Consider the following 13693-nt stretch of genomic DNA (forward strand, 5'->3'; position numbering starts at 1 on the left):
TGCCTGGAATTCTATTGTCTGTACTTTGCAGATTACTGCTGGCTGTAGGATGGCCTCTGTTGCAAGTGCCTCTCTAACTTATCTCCAGCATGTAGATGCGTGTATTTTGAGAGAGGCATCCTACCCTAAGTGTATGTTACTCAAAAAGCATGTTTTCTTTCAGAAAAACCTACTGAGGTAACAAAACAGCTGGAGGATAAGACAGCAGTAGCAGCTGTGAGCTGTCGAAACCTGATGTGAACATGATGTGGTACAAGGATGGCAAAGCAATCAGAAATAGCCAGAAGTACGACTTGCAGCAGGAGGGAACTGGGGCCATTCTGATCATCCATGACTCTACTGCCAAGGATAGCTGGGAGTACACCTGTGAGACAGAGGACTCTGAAACAAAAGCCAGGGTCACTGTGCAAGGTGAGTTGAAAAGCACACTGGGGATGGCATGTAGAGAAGTCGAGGTAAATATCTGCAGCCTGTGGGTGGTGTTTTTCTCTTCTGTTTCCTTGAGCGGGATCAATTCTTAGTTTTCAGAAAATATGATGGATTAAAATCTTTTCCTTAAAATAATCTGGAAACTGAATGATTCTCCAGTGTGATGTGGATCTGGGCAGCCTGGTCTGGTGGTTGGTGGCCCCTTGGCAGGGGGTTTGAAACTAGATGATCTTTGAGGTCCTTTTCAACCCAGGTCACTCTATGATTCTGTGATCATTCTATGAATCTATGATCTTGGGTCTAATTGAGCCAAGAAAAGATGGCAATCTGAATTAGTCTGTATTGAATATGTGTAATCAAAACTATATGCAGTTGATCAGATGAGATCCTACCAGCGCATGTATAATGGTATGAAACTTTCCAGATATCTTCTGGAATGATCAAGCCTATGTAAATGGGTGGACTCTGTGGTCTTCTTGGACTCTTTTCATCTCTATGTGATGTTCTAGAAGTGAGGGCAAAGGAGATTCAGGACACCTCTGTATGCTTGGGACTTGTTGTGGTAACAAATCCCTTTGTCCTACACCCTCATTCCCCTTTTTTCCTTCCAGAAAATGCTAATTATTAAGGAACTTTCAGATCTGCAAATTGAAGAACGTGGAACTGCAGTTTTTACATGTCAGAGCGAGAAAGGCTCATCCTCTGTCATATGGAGGAAAGGCATTGCTGAGCTCAGGCCTGGCAGGAAATACGAGATGGCACAGAAAGGACGAGACCTGCAGCTGACCATAAGAAATCTGGAGAAAAGTGACAGTGACGTGTACACCTGTGACATTGGTGATGCCCAGTCCAGAGCCAAGCTGGTTGTACAAGGTATGTGTGAGAGCCATGTGACTGCGCATCCTGTTTCTCCACTACCAAGACATTATCCTGGTAGAATTTGTACATTTATGGCAGGTCTTTGGGGCTGCAGCTGTCTGGCCTGAATAGCGGTTCACGAGCCATGCACAGAGCGAGCTGCATGGAAAGGGAAAGAACTACCAGCTAGAGCAGTGCCATTGAGAAGTTTATGTATCATTTAAAAACCAAAAATGCTGATGTACGGTGAGGCTGGTGACCCAGAAATCAGTGTGAACTTTCTATCTCTGACCTTTCTGAGTTAAAAATAGTTCTCTAAAGTTCTAGGCAAAAATTCCCTGATGCTGCATTCTGGGTAGTTGTCACGGTTTAAACAAAAATCTACCTGTGTCCATGACAGGGGGGGCTGCAGGCAAGCGAGGTGCTAGAAGGAGCTGAACCTCTGTCCCAACTACTTCAGAAGCAGCCCGAACCCCCTCATACACGGCTAAGATCTCCTTCTCAGTTGGAGTGTAGCGCTCCTCAGACCCTTTATATGCTCGACTCCAAAATCCCAGGGGTCGGCCTTGGGTCTCTCCTGAGGCTCTTTGCCACAAACTCCAAGTGGGACCTTTCTCTCCAGCAGCAGTGTAGAGCATGTTCTTTACATCCTGTCCCATCCGTACTGGCCCCAAGGCCACGGTACGGGCTATCTCTTGTTTTATCTGCTCAAAAGCCTGCTGCTGCTCAGGACCCCATGAGAAATTATTCTTCTTCCGTGTTACCTGATAGAGGGGGCTCACTATGTGGCTGTAGTTTGGGACATGCATTCTCCAAAAGCCCACTACTCCCAGAAAAGATTGGGTCTCTGTCTTGTTGGTGGGTGGAGACATAGCAGTGATTTTGTCAATCACATCTGCTGGGATGTGTCGATGCCCATCTTGCCGTTTTACACCTAAGAACTGGATTTCCTGGGCAGGCCCCTTCACCTTGCTGCGCTTAATGGCAAAACCAGCTTGCAAAAGAATTTGGATTACCTGTTTTACTTTCTTGAGAACCTCTGCTGCTGTATGGCTCCACACGACAATATCATCAATATACTGCAAGTGTTCAGGAACATTACCCTGTTCCAAGACAGCTTGGATCAACCAATGGAAATGGTTGGGCTGCGCTTCCACCCTTGAGGTAAACGGTTCTAGGTATACTGAACAGCTCTCCAGGTAAAAGCAAACTGTGGCCTACATTTTGCAGCCAATGGGATGGAAAATTAGGCATTAGCAATGTCAATGGTGGCATACCACCTAGCTTCTTTTGACTCCAGTTCATACTGGAGTTCTATCATATCTGGTACAGCAGCACTCAGTGGAGGTGTGACTTCATTCAGGCCACGGTAATCCAGTGTCAGCCTCCATTCTTCACTGGCTTTACGCACTGGCCATATGGGGCTGTTAAAAGGTGAGTGAGTTTTGCTAATCATTCCCTGATTCTCTAATTGGCCATAGCTTGTGAATGGGGAGCAATGAGTCCCTATTGGTGCAGTACTGCCATCTGTGAACCACTTTGGTGGCAATTGGTACCACTTGGTCTTTTACCTGGAGCAACCCCACAGCAGAAGAATCATCTGACAGACCAGGTAAAGCTGACAGCTGCTTAACACCGTTTGTGTAAACAGGATCTATCCCAAAGACCCATTGATACCCCTTGGGATCCTTAAAATATCCCCATCCTAAGGTAATCGATACCCAAAATACATGGAGCCTCTGGACCAGTCACAATAGGGTATTTTTGCCAGTTTTTACCAGTGAGGCTTATTTTGGCCTCCAACATAGTCAATTCTTGGGAACCCCCAGTCACTCCATGGATATCTATTGGTTGTGTCCCTTGGTGACTTGAGGGCATTAAGGTGCATTGTGCAGCAGTGTCCACAAGGCTTTATATTTCTGTGATTGTGATGTGCCAGGCCACCTAATCCGCACAGTCCAGTATACTCTATTGTCCCTTTCCCTGCCCTGGCTGGGGTCAGGGCCACTCTATTTCACTCGTGCCTGAAGTGCAGAAGTGGATGAATTACACCACTTCTTCATATCCTCCCCATGATTACACAGGAAATACAACAAAACAACACGCATGGTCTTATTAGTAGTCATAGTCATTTGCTTGAATACAAGGACGTCTCTTTTTTATGGTTGAGATTTTCGATGATATGGGTCGGGAGGAACTCAGGTTGTTTAGCTTTCTCAATTGGCGATCGTGGGAATCCTGGTCTCCATCATCTGGTACCACCGTGGAATCATCTACATCAGGCACAAGTGAAAGAATTACAATGCAAAACAGCCACCAAGGTGAACACTTCCAAAAGGGGGAAAGTTCCAGTTGCTGCAAGCCACCGAGATAACCAGTAAAGGGGCTGGGAACCAAGGACAGATCTTTTGTGTCACTCACCCACCTGTGCCACCTACAATGAAGTAGATGTCATTTTGCTGGAGTCCATCAATACCATGTCCATCATTTCCCAAAAGCGAAAGAATATGGAAGTAACCACCTGCAGAAAAATGAGCAATTTCATTGCCTATTTCTGATGGTGTCAATGAGTTCAGAGGTCACACTTAATTGCCGGTGCCTGTTTCCATTCTGACAAAGGCTGTAGTTGCAGCTGACTTCCCGAGGCTGCCATACGTGGTGGTGACGCAGCCTTGAGGTGTGCGTTTGCATGACTCCCACCTTTCCTTTCTGTGTCTTGCAGGTCAGCTGGTGCTGGAAGCGGCTGGTATCTGAGTAGGAATGAAGGTGAGTGCAGGAGCAGCTGCTGAGGGGAGGAAGGAAGTCCATGCTAATGAGCTCTGAAGCATCTGCGGGTCCAGTACCAGAGGAGGCAGCAGTGATGCTGGAGGGCACGTGGTGAGTGCGTGGATATGGTGGCACAAACGTGTGCGTGTGCTGAGGAGTTGGGTTGCACACAGGTGCACACAAAGGGGTGTTTGTGGAAGATGTAGGCATGTACGTGTAACCAGGAATGGTTTGCACATGTCTGTGAATGGAATGGAGGGCACACAATGGGGTGCGTGCATGGGGGTGTGCAAAGCAGGCAGGGTGGCACACGGGTGTGCGTGTGCACATGGATAGGGGATGGCTGGGGTTGCAGGTTGACCTGTGCTGAGGTGAGTGGGGGCTCACGGTGTTGCTCAGTGGTAAATTTGTTCACACTGAGTGCTAACAGGAAACTCGCACACCCTTTTTGTTTCAGCTGTGCCAGCGCTGTGATCCCTTGCTGCTGGGATGGGGTGTTGGAAGGATGGTGTGCGTGCTGAGCTCCCATCTCTTGCTGGAATCAAGTGTAGAGCAAAAGGGATGTTTGGGCCAGGTGACTGCAAGAAGGCTGGCTGCTTTGGATGGTGGCAGCTGATGGAAACAGGTGCTCTGGGGACCGTTCAGCTTTTAACAGAAGTCAGGGGTCATGCAGCAAGAGCGACTAGGTTCTCAAATGGCTTCAGACGTGCACACCGAGTACGTCTGCCCTGCCGTGCCATCTCTGCTTCCTTTATGCAGGCATTGTTATGACCACGTGTTGGGCCTGTTTGCTTGTAGAAGGAGGAATGTTAGGTGCAGTTCTCACTGAGAACTTCTGCTAGGATTTCTGTGTAATTTGAATCATGAGTGTTAGCAGAGTGAGTTGAAGGAGGGCCCCGGAAGCAAATTTGGTGCTCTTGAAGCACTGTGAGATGAGAAGGTGGGAGGTAACACGTGCTGGCAGGTGTGGAAACAACTTTGGGATTGAGGTGTGGAGGAAAGGGAAGGGAAGGGAAAACGGAAAGGGAAAGGGAAAGGAAAAGGAAAAGGAAAAGTGATGACAAAGCAGATGGCAAAGAGCTTCCTGGGGAGGCTTGGTGCTTGCTTGGGGTTGGATCTGATCAACTTCTTGTTTGCTGGTGTCCATCTGGTGTTTGTGGAGTAGTTTTCATCCCAGGGTCTGTCTGGTAGGACTGGGGCTTGGGCCAGGCCAGGGCGAATCCAGTGTGCTTTGCTCTCGTTCTTAGTGCTTGTTTTTGCTCAGGAGGGCAGGTGGCAATCCTCACGGAGCAAGGCCTGCAAATGGGGTTTGTGGAGGAAGGTCCTGCAGGCCTGTGTGTTTCTTTATCATGTAAGGAACAGAGTCATTGTGCAGCTTGTGAATGAATTGAGTCACGCCTGCTGATTGGTGCTGTTCTCTACAGGGTGCTGCAATGGAAATGGACACTTGTGGTCCGCTGTCCAGCCCCCTCCCGTGTTGGATTTTCTGGGCTTTGGGACACGTCTTCCAGAAGCACTTTGTGTTATTTCTGATGTGTTGACCTGTTGAGCTCCAGCCCCAAATGAGGATTCAAGTACTACCACAGCAGTCCATTGGGACTGTAGTATTTCTTTCTAAACAGAATTCGTGTGCCCCCTTGTCTTTCGTCTGCACAAAGGATCTTGTAATCATCTCTGTCTGTGTTTCTTTTAGACCCAGAGATGGAGCAGAGAGGAACACAGACTTGGGTGGATCTTCATTCAGGAGCAGGGACACGTCATGCTCATCTGAGGTGTCTGGCTGACAACAAGAGCAGAGAGGTAAGTTTCATAGGGTCGCGTGCCCATTTTATTTTATTTTTCATTCATGATGCATAGAGGCGTTCCCCAGACAAAGTGAGCATTTCTCAACTGGACTTTCTAGAAATGAGCTAGGCAGTGAAAATGGGTTTGAAGCATCCCTAAGAGCCCCGCAAGAGAATGCTGAGGGTTAATCTGGCACCCTCCTTTGGAAACGTCCGTTGTCTGTCAGCTCTTCAGCTGTGCCTTAACACCTCCCATTGCGCTGCCACACCAGGATAGAATTCCAAGCCCACACTGAGTCCTGGAATGTTGTGGTGCCGTGTTGGAATCAGATGTGACCACGTGGTCTTGGCTCCCCGCCTTGTGGGGGGTCATGGTGGACCAGGCTGTTGGCCGTTGGTGATGTCATAAGCGGCTGGAATGAGGGGAGGAGCGGTGCGTTCTGTGTTCCTTTGTGGGTGAGCTAGTGGTCGGAGTGGTTGGTTGTCTTGTTGTTCGTGTGCCTTTAGTGCTGTTAGTTAGTTAGTTCTGTTTGTTAGTTAGTTCTGTTTGTTAGTTAGTTCTGTTTGTTTGTTAGTTAGTGACTTTAGTTAGTGACTTTAGTTAGTTAGTGACTTTAGTTAGTTAGTTCCGTTAGTTAGTTAGTGCCTTTAGTTAGTCCCTTTAGTGTTTTTTTCTTCACACCATCGTGCGCAGCAGCTTGTAGGTAAGCTGAGCTGGTGTGGGATGGATGGGTGGGCAGTGAGGTGTTGAGAACTGCTGGCTGTTTGAGCTCACAGCACCGTATTGCTTCCTCTTGACCATCAGACGTAATTTTCCCCTGGTACACACGCTCCAAAGGGGGTATCAGTAAAGTTGGCACCTGTCCCGTGCTTCTTCCATTGTCTTTGCTCAGTAGTGGAAGCATTGTAAAGTTGCTGGGCGGACAGGCATCACGTAGCCTGAGACTCAGCATGTCTTGCAGCAAGTGGATGGGACGGTTGTGCTGTTTGTTTTATTCCATGACTGTCTTAGCCCTGCTCACTGACCTGCTCTTTCTCTCTCCTCTCCTCACCCTCCGCCCACTGCCTTGGTGCAGCTTTTGCTCTCATTCCATCTCAGCAAAGCGACAAGGAACTGCTGCAGATAGCTTGAGGTGATCTCATTGCCAGGTACGTGCCACATTTTGTCCCCGCACATCGTTTTGCTGCAGGGTATGCGAGGGTAGTTCTGACGAATTGTACCCATACTGTGCTGTGTGAATAGAGAAAACAGAAATGTGTTTCCGTTCTGTTCCAGCACGTCACAGCTGCTGTGATGGACGTCGCGTGCATGGCCGGGGAGGAGAGTGGGGCTCCCCAGGACAGAAGATCTCCAGCGGAGCCCTACCAAGTGACCGAGGTCATCCCTCTGCATGCTGGTGAGTGAGGGTCTAAAGCGGGGTGGGCAGGGCTGGGGCAGCGAGTGCCCCCTGCTCCACACCAGGACCCCTTGTCACGGGCAGACTTTGCCATGGGAGCGAGCCCAGGGCCGGAGAGGGCAGAGCTCCTTCTGCTCCTGCCTGCCTTTGGCCCCTCTATAGCACTGCTCTCTCTCCTTGCTCAGATGCTGAATTGCTGCCTCTATCTGATGTGGAACAGGAGGCAGCGGATTTCATCCAAGCCAACAGCATCAGCAAGGAAATGGTAAGAGCAGCCATCTCCATCGTGGCTATACCTGCATCTCCAGACGGTCCCTCTGGCTCTGCCTTCAGGCTGCAGGAGGGCTGATGGCTGGGCAGAGCTGCTGCTGTCCTGCAGCTGTCCTGTGCTGCTCCACACCCCGCAACGCCTGGTCCCCCTGGCCATGGTTGTCCCCACTCACTCTCCTCGGTCTCTGTGTGCTTGCCAGGATCTGGTGCAGAAGCTGCGGTTCCTCAACAGCATTTGCATACTGTGCAGCACCGCTGGACAGGAGGGCCTCACACTGAGCCATGATATCTTCTGCTTGCTGAAAAATCAGTGCAAGAAGATTGAGGTGAGGGGACATGGCACCCAGGTAGCTGCACCCTGTGAGAAGGACAGGACAGGGGGAGAGGGAGGCAGGCAAATGATGCACAGACACCCAAGTGCCCCAGATGGGACTCCAGGTGCTGCTGAGAGCTCAGCAGTGGAGGTGGACAGCAGCACCAGTGTGCCAGTGTTTGTCAAGGGCCACTGGGGCGACTCAGGCCCTAGCGGCCGGTGGCAGGTTTGCTGTTGCTGGGTGCTGGCAGCTGCCAGGTGCCATCCTGATTGTGCTTTGCAGGTTCTGTTGTGTGAGGAGCCCATGGAGCAGCTGAGCACCGGCCTGAGATACTGCTGCATGAACACCATTGCTGCCTTGAGGTACCTGCCCAGCCTCTGCTTTTGCCAGCACAACACCGGGCACCATCCTGGTGGCCCTGACGCAGCTCCCCGCTAAGTCTTGGCCCTCGCCCCAAAGCTGGTGACATCAGGACTGTCCTCTGACCCAGAGCAGCCCCGTGGGGGAGGAGGCACCTCCTGGCAGGGCTCCCCATCCCTCTCAGGGAGCCTTGCCCAGGGGAGGACCTGTTCCACCCCTGCCTCAGCACCCAGGCACCTCTCCTAGCATCAGTGTCTCTCTAATTGCAGCACTGTGAATGCAGTTACGGAGGAAGAAATACTCCATCTCTTCAAGGTGTGCTGCAGCATCGTCTTCTATCTTCCTCCAGCCAGGGCCTTGAACATTTCCCTCTACAGTCAGGTATGTACTGGGCAATCTACTGTTGACCCCATGCCTCTGGGCTGCCGCTTGCATTACTTGTGTCCAGAGATCTATCAAGATGTTTGTGGGATGAATTGGCAGCCTTGCTTGCCCTCACCCCTCTCACTCTTGCCTTAGGCTTGGCAAACAGCCTGTGTTGTAGCCTGGTCTGAGTGCAGCAGCCTTGCAGGGTGCCCCTGTGCACAGATCTGTGGGTATCCTTCCTTGGCAGCCAGAGCGGTTCACAGCAGTCTCCTTGGTATGAAAGGGAACCCTGAAAGACTTCCACAACCCACTGTTCTCTTTACAGACCCTGGAAGCTATGGACGACATGCTGCAGACTGTACTAGATGTCTGTCCCATTGCCACTGTCAAGAGTCGGCTGCAGGGAATCTTGGAGGTCTGTCTATTGTGAAGTTCTGCCCCCAGAGCTCCCTTCTAGTAGTTTATCCCACTCCATGGAAACGGCACTGGCAGCAGCTGGAGCCGGCAAGGGACCCTGGCGGCAGTAGCCCCATGATGGGCTTGGCTTAAGCTCAGGGGAAGCCTGGATGGATGCTGTGATTCCAGCCAGGAGCTCAGCAGACCTGCTTCTCCTGCAGTGGGCATCAGCAGCTCCCAGGCTAACCAGCAGCTCCTCTCCTCACAGGTGCTGCTGCCTTTCAGCATCTCCAAGACACAGGCTGTGTGTGAGAGGGCTTTGGGGCGCATCTGGAAGCTTAGTGGCTTCATGACCAGCAGTTTCTGGCAGCAGGTAAGGAGACATGAAAATTGTGTACCTGTGAGAAAAGCTGCGGCTCAGGTGTGAACCCTCAGAATGCTTTTGACATGAAGGGAGGGTCTTTATCCTTCCTTTGGCCTGTGCTCATCCTGCTCCAGATGCTATTCTCTCATTCTGTTTAACATGCCTTCCCTCCTTTTTTCCTTCTTACTGCAGCCCCTTGGAAAAAATCTTGCCCCTTCTCAGAGGACAGACATTGCCCTTGTAACCCTGGAGAAGATCATTGGGGACTATGGTTTTGATGAGAAGAAGTGGGCTGAGACTATGCTGGATGTGCTTCGGAGAAACCCTGGCACCTGGCTGATGGATGTAAGCAGAGTGAGGCGACCCTGCCTGCCACAGCTCTTGGGAACTGAAGCCATTTGAAGGCAGCAAAGAGCTGTGGGAAGGGCAGTAATAACACAGCCTGGGAGGCAAATGGCTGCAGTCCAGTGGCAGCAGCAGTCTCCCTGTGTTCTCACAACAGGTGCCAGAGATTCTGGGATTCATCCACGCCAACCTGAAGATCCAGAGCACATCAGTCCAGCAGATCCTGCTCTCAGTGCTCGATGTGCTGACCTTCCAGTTTCCCAGGGATGTGCTGAGGAGTGTGTTGACCGACCTCCCACAGAATGACAGGTATCAGCCCAGACAGCCCCACACGTTTGTTCCATGTGAAGAGCAGGGCTCAGAAATGGTCTGGGTGCCAGAGCCAAGGAAAGCTGCAGGACATCCCGAGGAGCAGGCCCTCCATCCCACTGTGCTTTCCAGTGCTGGTGGGCTGCTCAGGGCTGCAGCAGCCAATACCAACCATGGCAGCCCAGAGTCCCCCATCAGGCTCCTGCCTGAGCCGTGGTGCTGTGGCTAAGGCAGCCCTGCTGACACAGCATTGCTCTCTGTTTATAGCACTACCCTGGACATACTGAAGAGTGTGCTGACCCTGCTGGAAGCATCCAAGCGGATCTGGGATGAGCTCAGCAGTGTTCTACAGGACCAACAGCTGTGTGAGATATTGAGCATCAGCACAGAGGAGTTGGGCCTCCTTCGCTTGACTGTGAGTTACTGGACAATGCACTGTGCTCTCCTACAGAGCACTGGTAGCTCAGGCTGGGCTGTGTCTCCCTAGTGCCCTGCCTTGAGCTGCCAAAGCAGCCAGGAGCTGCAGGGTGCAGGATGTCCTGCTGCCTCTGCCTGCCTCTCACTGCTGTGTTGGTTTCAGGCGATGCCTCCCACTGAAGAGCTGTTGAAGGAGCTGTGTAAGCCAGCACTGCTCCAGAAGCTTCTGAATGTGGAAAGCCTGCCAGTGCTCTGGCTGGTGCTCAGACGTCTCGTGCTGCTGTCGGATAGACCTGAGATGGTGAGCAGGACCTTGTCAAACGAAGGCCTCATGTTGACAGCCTGGCGCTGGGGCAATAGGCAACACTGTCCCTTGGCATCTGTCCTCCTGATGGAAAGGAAATTGTGTGTTTTGTACAGGCAATTGAAATCCGGGCCCTGCTTCCAGGCGTCATGGAGAACCTGCTGTTTGCCAACACAGCCATTACTGTGAAGGTGCTGAATATCTTCAGGAATGCAATGCACCATCTGGGGAAGAGGCACGCCAGTCCCTTTGCTCTGGAGCTGGCTGAGAAGATCCTGCCTCTTTTTAATCACGTAAGTCTGTTGTGGGAGGCTGAGCTCTGCGGGTGGGTGCTTGACAGGAGCGTCTTCTCCTTTCTTTCCTTCTCTGGGCTCTCAGGAATGAGATGTCCTGTGGGCTCTGTAGCACTGCTGGCCGTGTCCCTGCTAGTGCAGCTTGGTTGTTCTTGGTGATGTCAGGCCCCTGTGCTGGGGCTCAGCCTACACTCATGCTCACCATGGGCAGTGAGAGTGTGCTACTGAGGTCTGACGTCCTCCTGTTCTCCCTCAGGCGTCATCTGAAGTGCGAGAAGGTTCCATCCGCCTCTTCAGGGATGTGATGGATGCTGTGCTGTGGTCTCAGAAGGGAAGCATGAAGAAGACCGTGCGCAGGGCCCTGCTCCCTCTGCTCTTTCACATGAGTGACGAGACCCCGAGCGTAGCACAGGTACGAATTTCAGAGCTGAGCACTGTGCAGGCAGTGGTGTGCTGACAGCTGAGCAGTGATGTGCAATTGAGAGCAAGTTGAACAAGCATTCAGTCACTGGGAAGTGTGTCTGTGTGTGTGGTGCCATGTCCCTGCATCTGTTGTTCTGCAGGCATCTGGGGAAGCCCTTGTGTCCTGTGCAAAGTTCCTGAAGTGGAAGGAGCTCAAGCAGCAGGTCCGGCAGAAGAACACAGTGGGGATCATGAAGTGTTTGGTGAGGACAATCTCACAGCCCCCACCTTTTTGCTGGGGGAAAGGGGATGCTGGAGGAGGGGTTGCAGCAGCAGCTGTGGCTGCTCTGCAAGCCCCATGCTCTTGTTCTCTTCTTCAGCTGCAGCAGGACAGAAAGGGAGTGGAAGGCCACCTGCAGCAGAGCCTGCCATACCTGGAGGATTCTCAGGCCTCCTTGCGATGCGAGGCTGTCAGATTCATTGGTGAGCCCAACCCCTGCGTCCCTCTTTGGGCCCTGCCCTGGCAGGAAGGCACAGCCCTGAAGCCCCCAGGTACAGCCTGCCCATGCCGGTAGCCACAGTGGGTGCCTTGCTCAGGTCCCCCCTCGGGTGCCGTCCCTGCCTGCAGCATGGAAGGGGAAGCAGCTGGGCTGGCGGGGTTGGGGTCTGAGCTTCTGGCAGCATGTTGGGGAGTGGGTGTCTGACAGAGCTCTTTCCCTAGGGCTGATTGGGAAGCACGCCAGGGAGCAGAGTGAGGAGATGCTGAATGAACTCTGCAGTGGTGAGTGAGGGCAGTGCTGTGTGTGTTGGGGCTGGGGGCAGAGCTGGGCAGCATGCAGCTGTGCTTTGCCCTGCTGCAAGGAAATGCTGCAGGGGCAGAGGATCATTCATGGCAGTCCTGAGCAGTGTCTTCCACTGACCCGTCAGTCTCCCGTACTCCTCCTGGCCAGGAAAAGCAAGGAGTGGGGCTGGCAAGGCCCAGAGGGGAAGCTGGTGGCTCTCTGTAGACTGGGGGTCCCATCTCTGCTCTGTTTCCTTCTGTTGCAGCCCTTCAGCCTTTGGAAGATGACCCCCATCTGACAGTCCGTTCTGTGGCATCTGAGACCATCCAGAAGCTGAGACACCAAAGGCAGAAGGCGGCACCAGCACGGAGAAGGCTCCCAGCACTTTTCCGCTGGTCCTGCATAGCCTTCTGAGGGATAATTCTTGTTCATTAACGTTGGATCCTTCAGTTTTCATGTCTCTTACCATCTCTCTTCCAGAAGATCTTGCGAAGAAAGGCTTTTCCTGTGAGGATGAAACACGGATAGGAAATGTTACATCTAGTTTTGCTGTGGGAGTTCACCTCTGTGTGTGACACATTCATTCTTCTGACAGCTGCTAACACTCAGTTTATTAATAAAAATCATTCCTTTATTACTTTGTGCCTTGCAGATTAATCTGAATGTAAGAAAATTGGGCTGACTTTGTTTGCTTCGCTCAACACTGGCCACATCAAGATAACAAAGGACATTGTTTTCAAGAATAATTGCAGCTATCTTCTTGTTGACTTGTGCTTCTGTGTTTCTGAGAAACACCATCTAGCAATTTCTTTTTCTTTTTCTTCTTTTTTTGCACGAGTCCTGGATGCTGGTGTGTGTTGTGCTCTGTTGTTTGCTGACCAGCAGGTGAGAGGACTGTGTTTTGTGTTAGGTGGTGAGTTTTGTCTATCTCAGGGGCCATCCAATTGGATCCATCCTCTTTTTGCAGTGTTTAGGGACAGTTAATTTGCTGTTGCCTGGAGCTATGTGTGAAGTGCAGGACTAGAAGCTGTGATCGCTGAATCTCCTTGGATGAGCCCCAGCTCAGGTTCTCTCACACCAACCAAGAACATTTTTGCCAGCCCTGTTGTATTGCTGCAGCTCAGTGACCCCGACAATCTTCCCATGGAGTGCCGAAGACGGAGGTGGGAGCCTCCTTGCTGAGATCTGCTAGCAAAGTCCTGAGCGGCTCTAAGGTCGGAGCCTGTTGGGTCGGTAACACTGTGTCATGGTTTTGTGCTGTTGCTGTCCATATTCCACATCATAACATCACATGCAGTATGAATCATTGATTGAGGGTATAAATAGTGGAATCATGTACAAAGGAAAAAGGGTTAAAGAGAAAGTAACTTTATAACTGAACAATACGGATTGCTAAGGGAACGTTATATGGTATTAAAGGTGTTTGAATGGGACAAACTGCTCTGATGGTATAAGAAAGTGTAACTGAGGGTATGTGGAAGTGTAATAGAGGGTATGTGGAATTGTGATCGAGGGTATGTGGAAGTGTGGAGGGAGG

General features: G+C 51.3%; 1 protein-coding gene across 4 annotated transcripts in view; it reads left to right on the forward strand.

The window, feature by feature from the left end:
* Window positions 1-12790, forward strand: part of LOC146753436 (uncharacterized) — a 13353-nt gene extending 563 nt beyond the window's left edge. Inside the window, exons 2-23 of one of the 4 annotated variants that reach the window (XM_085530501.1) lie at window positions 164-411; window positions 1041-1302; window positions 4010-4164; window positions 5747-5853; window positions 6914-6986; window positions 7114-7234; window positions 7420-7499; window positions 7705-7830; window positions 8101-8180; window positions 8448-8559; window positions 8870-8959; window positions 9209-9313; window positions 9497-9649; window positions 9807-9958; window positions 10226-10373; window positions 10539-10676; window positions 10796-10972; window positions 11229-11384; window positions 11536-11637; window positions 11755-11857; window positions 12096-12155; window positions 12422-12790. In XM_085530501.1, coding sequence (XP_085386627.1) covers window positions 7132-7234; window positions 7420-7499; window positions 7705-7830; window positions 8101-8180; window positions 8448-8559; window positions 8870-8959; window positions 9209-9313; window positions 9497-9649; window positions 9807-9958; window positions 10226-10373; window positions 10539-10676; window positions 10796-10972; window positions 11229-11384; window positions 11536-11637; window positions 11755-11857; window positions 12096-12155; window positions 12422-12570 — 2034 coding nt within the window. In that variant the 5' untranslated portion in view covers window positions 164-411; window positions 1041-1302; window positions 4010-4164; ... (1 more) ...; window positions 6914-6986; window positions 7114-7131 and the 3' untranslated portion in view covers window positions 12571-12790. Of the gene's footprint in view, window positions 1-163; window positions 412-1040; window positions 1303-2129; window positions 4165-5746; window positions 5854-6294; window positions 6542-6913; window positions 6987-7113; window positions 7235-7419; window positions 7500-7704; window positions 7831-8100; window positions 8181-8447; window positions 8560-8869; window positions 8960-9208; window positions 9314-9496; window positions 9650-9806; window positions 9959-10225; window positions 10374-10538; window positions 10677-10795; window positions 10973-11228; window positions 11385-11535; window positions 11638-11754; window positions 11858-12095; window positions 12156-12421 lie in introns of those variants that run through there. The other 3 variants (XM_085530502.1, XM_085530503.1, XM_085530504.1) reach the window with 3 other exon arrangements.
* Window positions 12791-13693: the final 903 nt, after the last annotated feature.

The sequence above is a fragment of the Coturnix japonica genome, chromosome Z (assembly GCF_054131305.1).
Source record: "Coturnix japonica strain WE chromosome Z, WE-NBRP24, whole genome shotgun sequence".
In the NCBI taxonomy this organism is placed as follows: Eukaryota; Metazoa; Chordata; class Aves; order Galliformes; family Phasianidae; genus Coturnix; species Coturnix japonica.